The sequence below is a fragment of the Aspergillus sydowii genome, assembly GCF_001890705.1.
Source record: "Aspergillus sydowii CBS 593.65 unplaced genomic scaffold ASPSYscaffold_9, whole genome shotgun sequence".
NCBI lineage: Eukaryota > Fungi > Ascomycota > Eurotiomycetes > Eurotiales > Aspergillaceae > Aspergillus > Aspergillus sydowii.
In genome coordinates this window covers 148,673-165,095 of record NW_024467867.1, presented here as the reverse complement: position 1 = coordinate 165,095, position 16,423 = coordinate 148,673, and the positions used below count along the sequence as shown (strand labels likewise).

Sequence of the window (16,423 nt, the reverse complement as noted above, 5' to 3'; positions counted from 1 at the left end):
GGACAGTCAGTCCATTGATAATAATAATAATAAAGCTATGCACAATGAAAGGTATGAATATCTGACATAGCCAACAAGAAAGAAGGGGAAAAAAGAAGAGTACTCCATTGATGCAAAATGCTTTATCAACCCACAACTAGTTTTTCGATTGCCGCAGGTGTCTCCCAAGCCATTCATGGTGGGCTCTTTTGAGCCATGCAAGCAGCTTATCCGGCAGTGAGAAACAAAAGCAACTAGCGGGGTCATTTAAGATTCAAATTCGAATTCGAAATGGAAGACGGTCTATTGTCTAATTACCTGTGATTTGCTTTGTACAGGGCAGCGCAAAGCCAAATTCGTATATACATCGTGTTTCATTCTCTCGGTTGGCGCTTCCAATCCAGAAACCGAAAACAACCGTTGACGTTAATGATGGATAGGGTATGATTATTTAGGCGTAGGATGAATGGCGTCTAATTAGGTTAAGAAGTAAGGTTAGGGCATTCACCCTGCGCGCGCTGGAAAGCATTGGCGAAGAGATCCTGCATGGCGTGGTAATGAAATAGGATGCCTCCGAGGACAGCAAGGTGCCAGATGTTGTGGCTGCCACCGCAGTAGTCGAAAAGACCTGGACGCCAGCGTTCCGGGACCTGGGAGGCGTACACACAGGCTCCGGCGAAGTACACGAGGATGCTTTTCATGACGGGAGCGTAGAAATAGAGGCACCAAGCGAAGCTGCGGGTATAGGTTAGTTGGGCGATAGGCGCAAAGCCCGTCAGGGCGAGAGTGACGTAGAAGGCGACCCGGATCCAAGCAAAGTCCGCGCGGTTGAAAGTAGGGTGCCAAGGAAGGATGACGCCGCCAATTCCTAGGGACATTGTGAGGAGAATGTAGACCCAACGAGACGTGGGTTCACAGTAGAATGCCGTGTACTCGGTTGTCACGATAGAGGCGGCGACGAGGAAGGATATTCCGGTGTAGTCGACACAGGCAAAGCGCTCCATGAGTGGCTGGCTGGCAATGCTGTTCATTGTGTGCCATAAGGTGCTGCAGACCAGGCATTTGCAGGCGGCAAAGAAGAAGACGGCCGCGATGAGCATGTCAGCATTAGTACTTAGGTGGAAGTTAGGGTTCAGTGGGTAGAAGTAGAAGGCGATGGAGAGAACTATGATAAGTCCGATTAGGTGCGACCAAATGTTGACGAGTTCGTTGGAGGGTGTGAACATAGAGGTAAAGCATTCCACCTTCGATGAGGTGAACCGATAGCCAGAAAGAATATGAGGGTTTATCCTCCATGGATCCGGCAGCTCTGAATAAGCGATTAACCGTTTCTCTTTGGCTAATAAGATAGCCTGGTCGATGTTTTCCCGGAGCGCATCTTTGACCATGCGAGCCCGTTCCATTCCCTCGTCCATCACTTCCTTCGCTTGAACCAACTTCGAATCAACCGCCTTCCAACCATCGTCCAGAGCTCCGTAGACGCCGCGGCCCCGGACAGCATGGGCGCGGGATTCCAGCTCTGTCAGGAAAGACTCCATTAAGCGGACACCCGCTTGAGCCTTTTGCTCCAGTGTTTCCTTTGTCGCTAACGCATCTTTATAACGGTCTTCCAAAGTCTCCACCAGAATCTTTGCCCTCTTCTTGCCACTGCCCATCAGCTCCCCCGATGCATGGGAGCACTGGTCTCTTACAGCTTCTAGTGTTGTATACGCTCTGCGTAGGCTGGTATCGATCTGAACCATGTGGGATCGGCGATATTGTTCGATCCAGTGCAGGCGTCTTTCCAGTTCCGCAAGGAAGAGCTCAACCTATTTATCAAGAAGTTAGTGGGAGTCCTCTGGCATGAAAGTGGAAATCGTACTCTTAGAAATACAGCATCTGCATCATAATCGCAAGATAGCTTCCTCGCCGTATGGAAAGAGTGCCTTCGCTTGCGGTCCCGGAGCAGAGAGGTCTCTTCGGAGGGGGTAGCGTAAGCCGAGGAGAAAGCCGAGTTGTCGAGGTAGGACTCGATAGTGACGGATTGAGCAGAGCACGCCATGATAAAAAAGGAATATTTTACCCACAAGAGCCCTTCCTGTGGGAAATCAATCAAACATAATCTCTGAATTCAAGAAGTTAGAGAGTGATATCGGCCGGTAATTGTACCCGAGCGTCGCGGCAATAGAAACAGTCAACGACAATACTTACAGGAAGAGTGCGAACAGGATAAAGGACACTAAGTAAGAACGACGGAACAATAGAGGATAAAGATCGAGTTCATGAAAGGGAATGGACGTCCTTGTCGGCAAAGAGGAGGGGAAAGGAGAGTCGGCGGGAGAGAGCCCGGAGGTTGGAGGAAGAGAGACGAGGAAGAGTGGGGAAGACTCAGTTAATTAATTCTCGACCTCCGGTCCTCGTTTGCCAAACGACCTTCTCCGAGCTGCAAAAGTCCCCCTCTCCTTGCAGCAGGGCGGGCGTCTAGGCATTTTTCTTGTCGATGATCATCGAGCCCAACACTCTGCCCTATCGTCCAAAGCCCAATCCGTTGGCGCGTTCTCTCCACGTTCGCGGTCCGAGTCCAACCCACCATCCCACCTGCATCTCCCCAAGTGTTTCTCTCCGCCATCGTCATTCGTCGTTCGACGGTCATTTGCCATCGCAGTAGACATCACCATGGCTCCAGCAGCTATCAGAGATATCGTCTCCGACCCGTCCTTGCTGCCCGTGTTGAATACCGCCGCCGAGACTCGGGATCTTTGTCAGAAACTGCTGTCCTTGTTGGACCCGTCACTCACACCCGACCAGATATCCGAATCGCCACAATCCGTCCAGAAGCACCTTTTCGCCCTTCTCGCCCAGCTCCGTGGTCAAAATCGCGATGCCATCTTCCGAGTTCGAGACACCAAGCAGGGCACCGCGGAGGCCCGGCAGGAGATTGACCGTCTGCATCTTCAGCTTCAAAATCTGTATTACGAGCAGCGACACTTGACCGGGGAGATTGCCGCTTGCGAATCTTACGAGTACGTCACAATCATATGAAAATTTGTTCCAGTGCTTCATGTGCTAACCTATCGGCGCCCTTAGTCACAAATACCGATCGCTTCCTCTAATACCAGAGGAAGAATTTCTTGAACTACATCCCGAGCACCGAGAGTCGAACGAGCATGAACTGATGGTTGCACGAATCAATCACGAACATGCAGAACGCGAAAAGCTTGAACAGGCCCGGCAAGAACTCCTCAAGCGTAAACAAGCGCTGATTACCGAGAATAACAAACGCAAGGAGGACTTAGCCAGTCTCGACCAGGATCTTGAGAAGTTTATTGATGTGAGTGGCATCCATTTCATGGCCTATCTCGGCCATTGCTAATCGAGACTCTAGGCTGCGAAACCGATCCAGAAACTTTTCGAAAAGGAGTATTAATATAACAACCCAATCCATGGCCGCATTGGTTATGTTCTTTTTTAGGCCCATTATGTCGCAGGAGTCCGGCGCATCGGTTTGATACCCAGGTAGAATAGATATATCGGCGAAATAGATAATTCAACTAACTTCACTTCTAATTAAAATTTTTAATCAAGAGCTGGGGTTTCGTGAAGATGATAGAAAATTACTTGTCACATCGTAAGTGGTAGCTATACTGTGATGCGATTACCGGTAGCTCTCCGCCTTCAACCGCGGCATTGACAATCAACCACCGCCACCTGGCCTTCTACTTCCTCACTAAGCTGCTTCACCACCGCACCTCCTTTATCTCAAGTAGTCGAGGTATTTGTTTGCTTTTTAAAGCATGTACTGTCTGTCATGAGCGCAAAGCATGAAGACCACGGGTCTTCACAGCCCGATATGACTTCCAAAACCTCCGCCCCCCTTCCCCCTCCGGAGAAGCCCAGCGCTATATACACGCGGTCCAAGGTCGTGGCCGCATTCTGGGCTGTAATCATCTTCTTGGGATTTCCAATATGGTGGAAGACCACCTCCATCTACCGGGCCGAATTGCCCATCCAGGATATGCTCGATTGGGCTGGCGGGAAGGTGACTCCTACAAAACTCCATGACATTCTGGCAAGATAGCTAACTGGCCGAATTTATGTAATTAGAGCTGCCGCCCTGTATTTCCACTGGAGATCCGATTTGATACCCCGTCCCTACCGGACGCTGAAGCGCAGCAACTTCTCCGCGTCACTCAACACACCCTAGACGATCTCAACGAGTTCTCCGCCCATCATCTACGCCTAAAGCTGGCTGATGAGGAGGCTCAACAAGTAACCGGCAAGGCCGACACCGCGTTAACCGTTCGTCTCCAGGCGCAAGATGCCCTCTCGAGTCCTCGTTCAGAGCTTCAAGCAGATACGACCACGCTCGATGTTTTCTATTCTCCAAGCCAACTTCCGCCTCCTTCCTCATCCAATTCGCCGCTCTCCTCGTTTATTGCTGGAGAGCTGCAACGTTTGTTCGCGGAGGAGAAAGCTACAATCGCGCATGTTTTGTTCAATAATGCGATTGGTAGCAATGCCAACGGTCCTGCGTCCCCCAACAGCCAGACGCAGCAGATCTCCCCTCAACTTGCGGAAGGTATTACCAAACGATTGAGACGATCGATGAAGTACGCGGAGACGTACCATCTCACATTCTCTCTCTTCACACCAGGATCTGCCCCCTCTTCGTGGGACATTGAATCCGCCGTTCAAGAGTATATATCTCCACTTGTTCAGGCGTTGTCCCCAGTTAGCAATTTCACTGTCGACACGCAAGTCCAACTTTACGCTACCTTCTCGCCTACAGCGCCCGCCCCCGAACATGACGAAGCCCAGGCAGTCTGGACCTTGAATGAAGAGAATCTCAGCGCCTTCATCAACGCCGCAGAATGGCCTCTAAGCCCCAGCATCGGGAGCGGCCCAACTATCAACTTCATTCTCTACGTGCCCGCACCCTCACAGTCTCCCCTCCTAGTGAAAGAAAGCAAGGCTACCAGCTGGATCATCCCACAATGGGGTGGCGTCTTCATCCTCAACCCTCCGCTCCCTACAACGACTGACTCCCCCTCCAACCCGCCTCATCTCGCTCGTGAAGCCCTCCGGCCAGCCTTCCTAACCTTCTCCCATCAACTCCTCAGTCTTCTCGGCACGCCGTCAACCCCAACATCCCTCCCCTTCCGCCTCCAAACCCTCATCCGCATCCGCGCTGCAACCCTCCTCCTCTCCGCTTCCTCAACAATGGGCTCCCTCGCGCGTCTCACAGAGTCCCTCCCTTCAATACCAATCCCGGCAACAGTTGCTTCCTCCGTCACCATGACACTCTCTCACCTATCTTCTGCATGCGGATATCTTCGCGACGGACGCTTCCAGTCCGCACTGGCTAGTGCGCGCGTTGCAGAGACAGAAGCAGAACGCAGCTTCTTCGAGAAGAGTATGGTCGGTCAGATGTACTTCCCTGATGAACACAGAGTAGCCGTCTACTTGCCGCTACTAGGACCTATCGGGGTGCCACTTATTTTGGGCTTGCTGAAAGAGGTTAAGAGGGTTATTGCTGGGTGGAAAGCGAGGACACAAGGGGTCCCATCGTCATAGATTTCACTTCTTGGTAGTACAATATTTTACTCTTTTAGATTATTATGCTGTTGATATTCATATAAAGATATTCTATCTTGATTATATGTATTCTGCTATAGCAGCCTGCCGCATTACGAAGTGATATAAACATAGAGTTAATACACAAAGAAAATATGCTCGCTTGAAATGCTAGACTGCAGTTCACGCCTGATTCGCCATGAAACGGAAATATAGTGTATTACAATACATCGATTGTGCATCCCAATCAATCTATGCGGTACCATTTTATGCTGAGATTGACGCGACGACGAATCCGAATGCACAAGTTTAATAAGGTAATTGTTTGCGCCGGCCCAGTTGCTGCGGTGGAGGGAGCAGAAAGCGCTGGTTTGTATTGTTGACGGCCGCACTACTGGCTTTGCTGTTGGCGGTGCTGGTACGAGCCGACTCAGAAGCTTGCATTTGCGCTTGCGCTCGATCGAGAATCTCGGTCAGGGTGGTGTTGGGCCGCTGCTGGTCTGGGTAGGGCGAGGGGCGAAGGTCCCCTGTGGTATTGAAGACGCCAGGGGGCGTATAGACACGAATACTTTCCGTGCTGGGTTGCCGCTGGGCCTGTCGAGGCGTCACTGGTAAAGGCAGGACGGCCGGTACAGGCGGAACGGCTGGTATATCCTCCGCTGGCGCTGGGCTCGGTCTTGGGCTTACACTGAAGAGGCTTTTTACACGAGATCTGCTGCGTTGAAGGACAGAACGGGATCCTTCAGAATTACGTTTGGAGTTTCTGCTCAGGAGAAAGTCCGTGCGGAAAGAGCTGTCGTCCGAGGGAATGGGTTCAGATATGCCGATTAGTGTGCCGGTTGATTTGCGAAATGTGCTTTGGTGGACCTTTTCGCCTGGTGGGAGCTTGTTTCTTCGTTGTCTTCGGATACAGACTGTCAGGATCAAGGCGGCCACGGCACCGAACACGGAACCAGGGAAGAAGCCTGCGAGAACGGCGTTGGTTGGGAAAGCAGGGCAGGAATCCTCGGTTTCCGATACGTTGTTGAAAGGAGCAGCAGAGTACTGTGAAGCCGTAGAGGTTGGTTCTGCGATACTTGATGAGTCGACAGCTGTTATGGAAGATAAGTCACCCGCGATAGGAATCGCAGAGTCAGTTGTCGTTTCGGCACCGGCGGCAGTAGAAGACGGAGTGGAATGTTCCGTGGAAGACTCTGATGTAGATTCCGACGAGGTAGAGGTGGAGATAGTCTTGGTCGTGCGGGACGAAGTGGATGACGATGCAGTATTGTCCACAGCACAGAAATTGCCCTGGCAGGTGTAGCCAAACGGGCAGCAGGCTTTCCCGCATTTGGGCAAGTCGTCATCCAGACGGGTTGTTTTGATGACATTATTTGGATGGAGGCTGGCATTCTGCTTCGTTACGTCGCAGGTGATGGGTTGTATATAAGAACAATCCTGGCCTTCAGGGCAGCAGATAGCTGAGCTGCCACTGTCTATGCCAATACATGTTGAAGATGAGGAGCAACAAAAGTTATCTGGTAGGCCGGCGCCATTACATTTCTGTGAAGACTCAGGGCAAGTGTCGGCACGTTTGTGGTGTAGATTCAGCCCGTGGTTTGTGGATGCATTTGCAGTCATGACTGTCAGAAGCATTAGGATGGAGCGTCTCACAGAGACGTGACGGGTAGGAGACCTTGTCATCGTCTGGCGATATGTTGGTCTCACAACGAGGATTGATGCAGCTAGGAAGAAATGAATATTGAGACAAGAAAAAAAGATATATTTTTCCTGTTCAACCAAAAGTGAATCGCCAAAGAGCTGCAACAATGAGCCCAGCTTTATTAGGATGAATAACAAAGCACCGCATGAGACAGAGAGGGAAAATGCCCGGAAGACCCGACACTGGGGCTTGCAAGGTATTTGTCGCCCACGCAATCCGATTTTTGCATCATTTTACAGAAATAACCCAAGACCACGCTCCTGTAGGCGCCGTGGTCCTATAATAGAGAGAAGAGATGGGGCTCATAGTTGCTGGTCTAATGGCGACGAGCGAAGAGCCGCCGGGACAATGGGTCCTATGGGGTGGTCCATGTTGGGTCCACATGAGGGCACCTGGTTCGATAGGCCAAAATCAAGGCGCGTAGAGCTAACAGACTGCAGCAAGCAGAGATGAACTGACGATATCCAGAGGAAAGCCAGAAATAGATGCAACGGCCAGGGACAGGGGATCTATGGGCCGTGATTGGCTCCCGTTGGCGCCTGGTTACCTCAGCCACGCTAGTCCAAATCGGGAACTGGCAAAGGAAATTCTGCCGGTTTGCAGTTGGGAAAAGCTGCGATTTGGACTGTCGGACGGACTTCTCGCGGCTTTCTCCCTCTACAACCTATCACCATGCTCAATCGATTCCTCCGGCCGCAGGCGTCCCTGCGTGCTGCCTCCTCCATCTGCCAGGCGAGTCACGCATGTCCCAATAACTCGGCCCAGCTAACATGTTGTGCTTTAGAAACCCATCTCCGCTCTCCCACGCTTCCAGACTCGAGGACTGCACCAAGTACCCAGCTTAAATCACGGCGCATATTTCAAAGAAAATGGAGTTCCGGAGCTTCTATCGCCAGAGGGTTACGACTTTTCTTGGACACAATATCAGAGCCTCCTCGTCAATAAGCTGAACTTGTTGACACAGGGTAAGGCCGGCCCCGAACTGCTGTTATTTGGAACGGAATACCGTCAGGAATTGCGCGCAACAGAGAACTGATGTTCTTGCTATAGACACCGTCGATGCCGATGCGAAACCCGGAGAATTGCTGGTCAAGTACTCCCGTCGTCCGGAAATGGCGTCCGTGTTCAACTATGCTTCAATGGCTCACAACAACCATTTCTTCTTCAACTGCATTGTGAGTACTGAACTAGGTTTTGTTAGGGCTTCAATCCTCTGACGGAAATTTATCTTACAGTCTCCTACTCACACCGAAATCCCCGAGAAGTTCGCCAAGGATATCGTCGACACTTGCTCCTCCGTCGAATCCCTCAAACTCGATTTCCTCGCGACCGCCAACTCCATGTTCGGTCCCGGCTTTGTCTGGCTGGCCAAGAACCTCGAACGGGAGGGTTTACTTCACATCTTCTGCACATACAACGCGGGATCGCCGTACCCAGCAGCTCATGCGCGGAGACAACCCATGGACATGGCTACGCACACCCCCGACACTGCCCTCGGTAACCAGTACGCCGGTGCAATGGGCGCCCATGCCATAAACCAGAAGAACCTCGCACCCGGAGCTGTTGACGTCCAGCCCATCCTCTGTGTCAACACATGGGAGCACGTTTGGTTGATGGATTACGGTATTGCCGGAAAAGCCGAGTATCTGGAGCGGTGGTGGGACAGAATTAACTGGGAGGTGGTTTTTGACAACTACAACGCTGTTAGCTCAAAGTCAACCCGGGCTCCAGGTGGCATGTCTCACAACCTTCGCATGGCATGAGTGCAGCGTGGGTTAACGTGTTTGATTTAAGAAATTGTATTATATACTACGGTTAGGATTTGTTCATCTAATGTACAGCGAAATATCGCATGTAGAAAACATCGCATAGAGAAAGTCTCATTGAAAATAGCCCAGTCCGCTCAATGCATATCTAAACATGTAATACCCATCTACAATACATACTCCAATATCCAACCCATATTGTACATTTATCGAATATCTATACAGACTCAGCCCCCATTCACTTCCCTTATCCTCCTCTCAAATGCCTCAATCATCACCCCAGCCATCTGCCCCTCAACCGCCCCCATCATAGTCGCATACAACGGATTCTTAAACTCAAACCGGATCTCTAACTTCACTGTTGTCCTCGGGTCGCCACTAGTACCAGCAGCAGACCCAGACTCAGGGACCAATTCCCATTTGGTACTCAGATATTCGAAGATCCCCTCGTCGGCCCCAGGGAATCCCGCGAATCCAGCCAAAGCTCCAAGTCCAAACCCCGATCCAGAACCTGAACTAGGTTTCTCAACGAATTTCTCGCCGGACCGCGCCTCCACGACCCACTTCTCCGAATCGCAGTCAACTTTCGATGTGAACGTCTCGCTCAGCGGTCCGTATCCGACGGTCAGATAAGCCTGTGTCGGATACCCTGTTTCTTTATCGCGCGCTGTAACGGTTGATGAATTGAGGAAGGGGAGAAAGGTGGCGTAGGATTCGACGGAGGAGATCACTTCGAAGAGAGGCGGGGGTGCGTAAGGGAGGGTACGAGAGGCCGTTAGGACGCGGCCGTTGTTGTTCTTGCCGCCGTTACCGTTGCCATTTTTTGCTTGTGGCGGAGACGGAATAAACGAGGAGAGAAACGTTCGTCTTTGGAGGTGCTGGAATGAGGTTGGTCTATAATTGTGCCTGGATTGTTGCGGTTGGGACTTGCTATAGTAGGTTTGGAGGTGGCGGCATCTAGATGGTTCAGACCAAATGGAGGGTTTCGAGATGCGGGCGAGGCATCGTGATGGGAATAGGCGGTTCATGATTCGTATAAGGAAAGGATTGAGACACAATTGTGGTTATTGTTCCATTATCAATTGGTATTTTCGTTGCTTATTTTCTATCCGGATAATCTTGGAAAGCTGATCTTCGATAGTTAACTAACAATTGTTCTAGAAAGCTTAGTCATTTCCAGCATAAAACTATCTGCATAAATAAACATATATTGTCCTGACATTTGGAGCAAGATGTCGAACAATCAAATAATACTGCAAAATGCTTATTATTCTGTTATAACAGAAACTACAACTACTATTTAAAACCAATTGACATATTTCGGACCACGGGTCCATATAGGGGCCCCTCACGCCAAGTAAAATACTTANGATCATGGTAAATACCTGGACGCTTATTGCACGTACCACAAATCATTATTTTCCACATTCATAAAGCTCTCCCGATTCTGAATTCGTTGGTCCCAAAGTTGCTCCTACAATTAGCACATACTATATTTAATCATTGTAAGTAATACTCAAACTTACCCAATCAAGATTAGCAGGTGTATCAAGCATTTCCTCAATCACATCAAGAGACCCATACGGTGGTGCACCTATAGCAGATATAGGCTCTGGCACTGGATTTGTAGGGAATGGTGGGTTGTCCAAAGTTGGTGTGTCTAGTTTCGACCAGGCATCATACGGTGGTGGCGGCGCTATAACCAGATGAGCACCTTGTATTATGTGTCTAAATAAAAGGGCAAGCTTACCATTAAATACTTCAGTATTCTGGCTGTTTGTTGTTGTTTTCGGAGGTGGTATAGTATGCAGGTCGTCCTTTACTCTGCGGAGCATGATTGTTAACGCTGCGTGAGCTTTTTGAGCGTCCGCGGATTGTTGGCTCAGGTCCTTGAGTATTTGGTGTGAGTCTTCCAATGTAGATATCAGATCTTCCCGATCTTTGACCACGACAGTCACATCATCATTTCTTGCTCCCGGAGACCCGGAAGCGTGGTTATATGACAGTTCCATGCAAAGGATCATGGCCGCAAGGAGATAGTCGTTATACTGAATCGAGTTGGGAAATAGTCTGTTCCGATACAACAGGCCCCCTGGTTGAATTTCACGGTGTAGGTCTGCATGAACTTGTAGGATCTTCTTGGATGCACCAATGCATACCATCCGCGAGTATGCGTACCGCATGTTTGTATGCTCTTCTCCCAGGTACCTTCGATGAAGAACGCAGCGAGCCTTCTGGTATACATTTAACAGGGTAAATCGCTGGAATATCAACTCTGGAGGGTCTGCAAGCGACTGGTTAATGGGTCGAATCTTATATGCAGGAGGTATTAGGCTATGTGCTTCGTCCAGTCGTCGGTCGACTTCAAGGGTTTCCTCATAAGTCACTGGTATCCGCGAAAATGCCATATCGAGAATCTTCCCGAAGATAATCATTAAGCGAGACTTGGAAATGACGTACGTCGACGTGGTTATCTCACTCAGCGGTCGTGACGGAGGAAGGTGCAATGTTTCTTCGTTGAAATCTTTATCGGACAGGTTACGTGGTAGCTCCGTGTCATATTGTCCGTCTTGTATTGTCCGGGGAACGCCGACCTCAAATGAAATCAAAGCGTCAAGCTGGCAGAGAAACACCCATGCACGCCTTCTCATTTCTCCTTCATAAGCAGATATAGCTGGGAATTGTTGTGGGTCCCTGTGATAGCCCATCTGCATAGCTAGTTTGATTGTAATACCTAGAAGGTAAGGGACTCCTGATTTGACATCATGCTTTTTGTAAAACTCTCCCATGGTATAGAGGAACAGTCCTTCGACTTTGTACTGCCCTGCAACAATATAATTGGACTGGACAAGGCAATGTGCACTTCTTTTTCTGAATGTATGGCAGATCTCGGTGTAATCTCCAGTAAGACCATTTATCGGGTCCCCAACACGTTGGTAAAACAAAGTGCTTAGCGTCAGAATTGAATACAACATTCCAAGCCATGGAAGTGAAACTTGTCGCGGGTCGGACCAGAAATTATTATACTACAGCGTCTTAGTGAGAAGTTCGACAATTTTGACAATACGACGTGTTCATCGTACCTCTTTTTGAAAGGTTGGAACATGAAGGATTGCTTTGAGTTAAATATTAGCAAGCACTCTTTCAAAGTGGAATCAAGTTACTTACCAACTATAGGCTCCTTTGAGTTCATAAAATAGGAGACCATCCTGTCGCTTACTGCCCGAGGTGGTATAGCAGATAACAATTCCTCCTTGCTTACTTGTTTGCTTATCCCAAACCAAATCATTGGCTCCATGTCATTGGAGCCATCATTCTCGAGGTCTTCTTCATCTGATAGTTCGTCATCTTCTAATGACTCCTTGAACTCGTTTATCTAGCAGCCTGTTAGCACAAAGCACCCGCGTAAAAATCGCAACTGATACACCAACTTCTTCAAGGATAGCTTTCCAGTGCGCGCTGTCAATATAGCTTGTCCCGGTATCTTTTACAAGCAACTTTCCAGCCCCTCCGGGAGGAGAACCTTCATTTTCAGGTTCAGATCCTTCAGGCTTAGGTGGCGAAGCTGTCGTCAGCATCGCTGACTGCTCTCTTGACAATAAACTAGGCGGGGTCCCCGATGGGGAAGAGCCAATCTGGGGTTGAGGTTCTTCCTGCTGTTTCCGCTGGGCGAAAGACATAATTAGGTTTTCAAGATGCTGCAAACGATCTTGGACATGAGTTGGACTGGAGCGGCCATGGGATGACCTCCCTCGGGGCCCGCGGCCGACAAATGTACATGAATGAGCCTCGCCTCTCTTCAAGCAGTTGGTGCAAGGGTGTGTACGGCAGCACTTCAGTCTGGAAATCTTAATCAGTACTGCATTCCTACTATAGAGACATTGGTCAACGTACTTTCGGCTCCTGCAAGCTGTGCAGGAAAGCTGTACTCTCGTTCTCTTTCTCTCTTTAGAGAGATTAGCGGCGTCGTTGGGCTGAATATCAGCCATCTCAGCATACTCGGACGGCGACCGAACTATTGCCGGGTTACGGGTAGGAAATATATATAGTTTTGGAATTCCGAGAGTTTCGGGTATAATCTGTTTGATGATTGAACTGAAATATATTCCGATCAGAATGCGAGGACAGATGCTGAAAACCCGGAGTTGAGACTGAGAAGTCGACCTTGCCATACCAATTGGAGGTTTTGGGGGCCGTTTAGATCGGTCTCCGTTGTTATCTCCGCCACTAACCCCGTACTATCAACTCAAATACTACCACCAGGTTGAACCTGACGGCTTTGGATTCATTTAGATCAGTAGGACATATTTCCATTAATGACGACTGTTCATGATGCTTCTTGAATACAAACAAACGCTATAAATGTACACCGGTCTAAAGTGTCTAAAGCTTGGCACGGTATACCGACCGCACAGAATCGAGGCCTGACGGTCCATCATAGATTTGCTGCTCTACGACGCGAGTATTGATCTATGATGAGGTTTAGTATATGACGAACAGCAAAAGAAAGTTCCGTCACTTACATGTTGAGGTCCCAATTGCTCTACGCGCTCAACACCAAGCAACCGCATGGTGGTGGCCGTTTCGTCCGCCAGAACTAGACACATCAGTAAATTATCCATGCGTTTTAAAAGTGTCGAAAGCATACTCTGTAATGTGCGCTTAACACCGTCAACACCCCCAGCTCCCAGACCCCATAAAGCGGGTCGCCCGATTCCTACTGCCTTTGCGCCGAGGCAAAGTGCCTTCACAACGTCTGTTCCTCGTCGGATACCACCATCAATCCACACCTCGAGTTTGTCAAAAACCTCGGGGCAGTATTTCCGGATTTCTAGCAAAGTGTGTACGGCAGGAGGGGCAGTGTCTAGAGCGCGCCCACCATGATTCGAAAGAATTATGCCCTTGATCTGAGGTCCGTGGAGCGACGCAATGTACGCATCTTCATGGGTCTGGAGACCCTTCAGAATTATGGGAAGATCGGTATGTTGGGCCAACCAGGGTAATGTATCTCTCCAGGTAAGCGTCGGGTCTGTACCTTGGAAAAGTTGTTTCCCAACACCGCTCTCACCCTGACCAGCACCACCAGTAGCATTACCCCGCTCGTCGTCTTCGCGCTTTCCAGGTACCGGCGCATCTAACGTGAGTACCACGAACTTGATTGCCTTGAGTCTATTGATACGCGCCAACTGAATCTCACTCTTCTTGCGGTCAGTTTGCACATATAACTGCCATCCGAAAATCTGATCGGGGGCAGCATTTTCGACAATTTGTTCCGGGGTCATAGATGCGTTGTTGGAGATGATTTGCATCCCACCAAAACTGCGGCAGGCCTCTGCAATCCCCGCCTCACCAGCTGGGTTACCCAAGCGTGCCATGGCGGCGGGAGAGATATAGATGGGGATCCCAAGTTTGTGCCCGAGGACGGAGATGTCCAAGTCGCATTTCATACAATCGATAAAGACCCGCGGCCGCAGAGTGATCGAGCGATAAACTTCTGTGTTGAAATGTTTCGAGATCTTGTCGTCGGATGCGGAATAGTAGTAAGCCCATGCTTTTTTGCTGACCTTCTTGGTGGCCAGCTGCTCGACATCGTCCATGTTAAGGAGGGCCTCCATGGGAACCTCCTCCTCCTTCTCTTCCTCTTGGGACGGGGTCGCATCAGCCTGCGGCTTCGGTAACGTAGCCGCATCAACGGTCCCAAGGAAGGCCTCCGGCTTAAGATTCTCTTCCAGAATGCCGGGAGGATGGATTGGATCATATTCCTCGGTGGCATCCTGGCCCGAAAGTTTGAGAATGATCTTAGAACCACCGGGGTGCTCAGAGAGAAAATCTGTGACCTATCCCGACAAAGACATTTAGCACATAGTCCAGTCAGAAAACATGCGACAAGGGACCCGTACATCGTACACTTTCCCGTAGAGAATTACCCAGCAACTCTCTTTTGAGTTGTGTTTCGCGACTGTTGCGGGACATGTTAGCAGCAGTCGCGCATGAGTATGAATTTCGTTGCGCAAAACCTACCCTCCGCCGCGTCGAATACCTTGCCCATTTTCGCAACGCGCGATCGTACAGACAATTGGAAGACGGACCAGGAACGAGGAAAGAAACAAGCAGGAAGAATGCTGTAAAAAGAGAGAAAAAAGGCAAATCAAGCTGGTCGGGGTCGGTCCAATCAATCTTAATCCTTTTCTGCTACCTGACCAAACCGGCAAACACACGGGGCCCTCTCGCCCGAGCCCCCATGGGTCGCCGCCGAAACGGTTACTCAGTCGGACCCATCTCCGACCTTTTTCTGCGGTCTGGATAAAGGTGTGGGGAACTGCCACCAAAGATGGGGGCGGCGATTGACTGCTATCTCGGGCAATCTCGATAGCCGACAGTGGCAGCTTCTGGCGGAATTGTTAATGGGAGAAATTCATTGGTGGAAAATCTTATGCTGCACAGACGATTGCCGCTCCAATTATATGAAGTCATTCTGGAGGTCGGTGGTTGAAATGGAGACGTGCTGTCATCCAAAACACATAACCAACATAACCCTGTTCTGTATAATACGTCCAAAGACTAGTAGTAGCATTTCGATAGAGAATCAAAAAGGAAATACGATTGCTACAGCGCACTTTCTTTGTGTTGAGCCTATATTCCAAATATGCGGTCCAAAGCCAGGGCGCGAGGATGTCCACGTGAGCAACCTTGCACTCCAGCTGACTCCTCCGCGACGACCGCTTCAGCAACATCACCTCACCTCGATGATTATGGTGACATCAAAGAGCCCAGAACGACCGTCGACTCTGCTGTCGACAACTTCTCGCAGCACGACTTGTATACTAGATTTCGAGATTCGCCAACTAGCAAGCCATGTTTGAGGTAAGTTTGCTCCCGGAATGACAACCCGTACTTCCACTCGTACCACCGTGTATGACACCGACTTTAATTCTTGGTTGGGCTCTAACACGTATTAGCGTCGTGCAGCAGATCGGTATCGTTTACGGATGCACCGCGCCCGTACGGTTTCCCTGACGAACGACGAGATCGTGGAAGTGCGAGCGGCACAGCGGACCTTCGAAGGAGCTTATATCCGCACAGCGCTCTCACAGTTTTCATTCGCGCTTGTGGTTCTCAAAATCTTTACCAATGAGTTTTACAGCACTGGAGCCCTATTTGCTGTCTATGGTACAGGGGTACTTATTATCGGCCTCTTTCGACGCCAACAGGGCAATCGCCAGTTCTTCTCCGAATTAGGCGACGACGGAGTACACCGACACAAATTTCGAACAAGCGGAAATGCTGTAGTGATACTAACGGCCCTGAGTATCGCAGCTTATGCCACGCTCATCGCTTTGACTCTGAGGTTGGATAAGTAGGGTTGACTTGTCTAAGCTTGGAAGGTTGTGGGAAAAGTCCACACGGGCAATGACGATGATCA

At 49.9% G+C, this 16,423-nt stretch overlaps 8 protein-coding genes across 8 annotated transcripts; 3 read left to right on the top strand and 5 right to left on the bottom strand.

The window, feature by feature from the left end:
- Positions 1-461: 461 nt before the first annotated feature.
- ASPSYDRAFT_33448 (hemolysin III family protein) lies at positions 462-2,020 on the bottom strand (the record flags this gene model as incomplete). The annotated part of the gene is made up of 2 exons (XM_040845095.1): positions 462-1,787; positions 1,841-2,020. The coding sequence occupies 2 exons, from the start codon at positions 2,018-2,020 to the stop codon at positions 462-464; spliced, it is 1,506 nt and encodes a 501-aa protein (XP_040700155.1).
- A 614-nt stretch (positions 2,021-2,634) lies between these two features.
- On the top strand, positions 2,635-5,532 carry ASPSYDRAFT_156237 (uncharacterized protein; the record flags this gene model as incomplete). Its single annotated transcript, XM_040842540.1, has 5 exons — positions 2,635-2,981; positions 3,046-3,293; positions 3,337-3,461; positions 3,752-3,997; positions 4,063-5,532. 5 exons carry the CDS (start codon positions 2,635-2,637, stop codon positions 5,530-5,532), a joined length of 2,436 nt encoding a protein of 811 aa, XP_040700154.1.
- A 309-nt stretch (positions 5,533-5,841) lies between these two features.
- On the bottom strand, positions 5,842-7,215 carry ASPSYDRAFT_59680 (uncharacterized protein; the record flags this gene model as incomplete). Its single annotated transcript, XM_040849739.1, has 1 exon — positions 5,842-7,215. The coding sequence occupies one exon, from the start codon at positions 7,213-7,215 to the stop codon at positions 5,842-5,844; it is 1,374 nt and encodes a 457-aa protein (XP_040700153.1).
- A 691-nt stretch (positions 7,216-7,906) lies between these two features.
- Positions 7,907-8,997, top strand: sod4 (mitochondrial 37S ribosomal protein mS42; the record flags this gene model as incomplete). The annotated part of the gene is made up of 4 exons (XM_040849738.1): positions 7,907-7,966; positions 8,019-8,199; positions 8,285-8,409; positions 8,470-8,997. The coding sequence occupies 4 exons, from the start codon at positions 7,907-7,909 to the stop codon at positions 8,995-8,997; spliced, it is 894 nt and encodes a 297-aa protein (XP_040700152.1).
- A 230-nt stretch (positions 8,998-9,227) lies between these two features.
- Positions 9,228-10,028, bottom strand: ASPSYDRAFT_156235 (ubiquinone-binding COQ10-like protein; the record flags this gene model as incomplete). The annotated part of the gene is made up of 2 exons (XM_040842539.1): positions 9,228-9,446; positions 9,531-10,028. 2 exons carry the CDS (start codon positions 10,026-10,028, stop codon positions 9,228-9,230), a joined length of 717 nt encoding a protein of 238 aa, XP_040700151.1.
- Positions 10,029-10,393: 365 nt separating this feature from the next.
- Positions 10,394-12,989, bottom strand: ASPSYDRAFT_156908 (putative C6 transcription factor; the record flags this gene model as incomplete). The annotated part of the gene is made up of 7 exons (XM_040842604.1): positions 10,394-10,471; positions 10,527-10,696; positions 10,751-12,026; positions 12,084-12,115; positions 12,169-12,376; positions 12,432-12,840; positions 12,895-12,989. The coding sequence occupies 7 exons, from the start codon at positions 12,987-12,989 to the stop codon at positions 10,394-10,396; spliced, it is 2,268 nt and encodes a 755-aa protein (XP_040700150.1).
- A 394-nt stretch (positions 12,990-13,383) lies between these two features.
- ASPSYDRAFT_59677 (FMN-dependent alpha-hydroxy acid dehydrogenase) lies at positions 13,384-15,049 on the bottom strand (the record flags this gene model as incomplete). The annotated part of the gene is made up of 5 exons (XM_040849737.1): positions 13,384-13,470; positions 13,524-13,597; positions 13,649-14,837; positions 14,910-14,959; positions 15,022-15,049. The coding sequence occupies 5 exons, from the start codon at positions 15,047-15,049 to the stop codon at positions 13,384-13,386; spliced, it is 1,428 nt and encodes a 475-aa protein (XP_040700149.1).
- An 806-nt stretch (positions 15,050-15,855) lies between these two features.
- Positions 15,856-16,361, top strand: ASPSYDRAFT_91604 (uncharacterized protein; the record flags this gene model as incomplete). The annotated part of the gene is made up of 2 exons (XM_040852515.1): positions 15,856-15,864; positions 15,960-16,361. The coding sequence occupies 2 exons, from the start codon at positions 15,856-15,858 to the stop codon at positions 16,359-16,361; spliced, it is 411 nt and encodes a 136-aa protein (XP_040700148.1).
- Between the last annotated feature and the right edge of the window lie 62 nt (positions 16,362-16,423).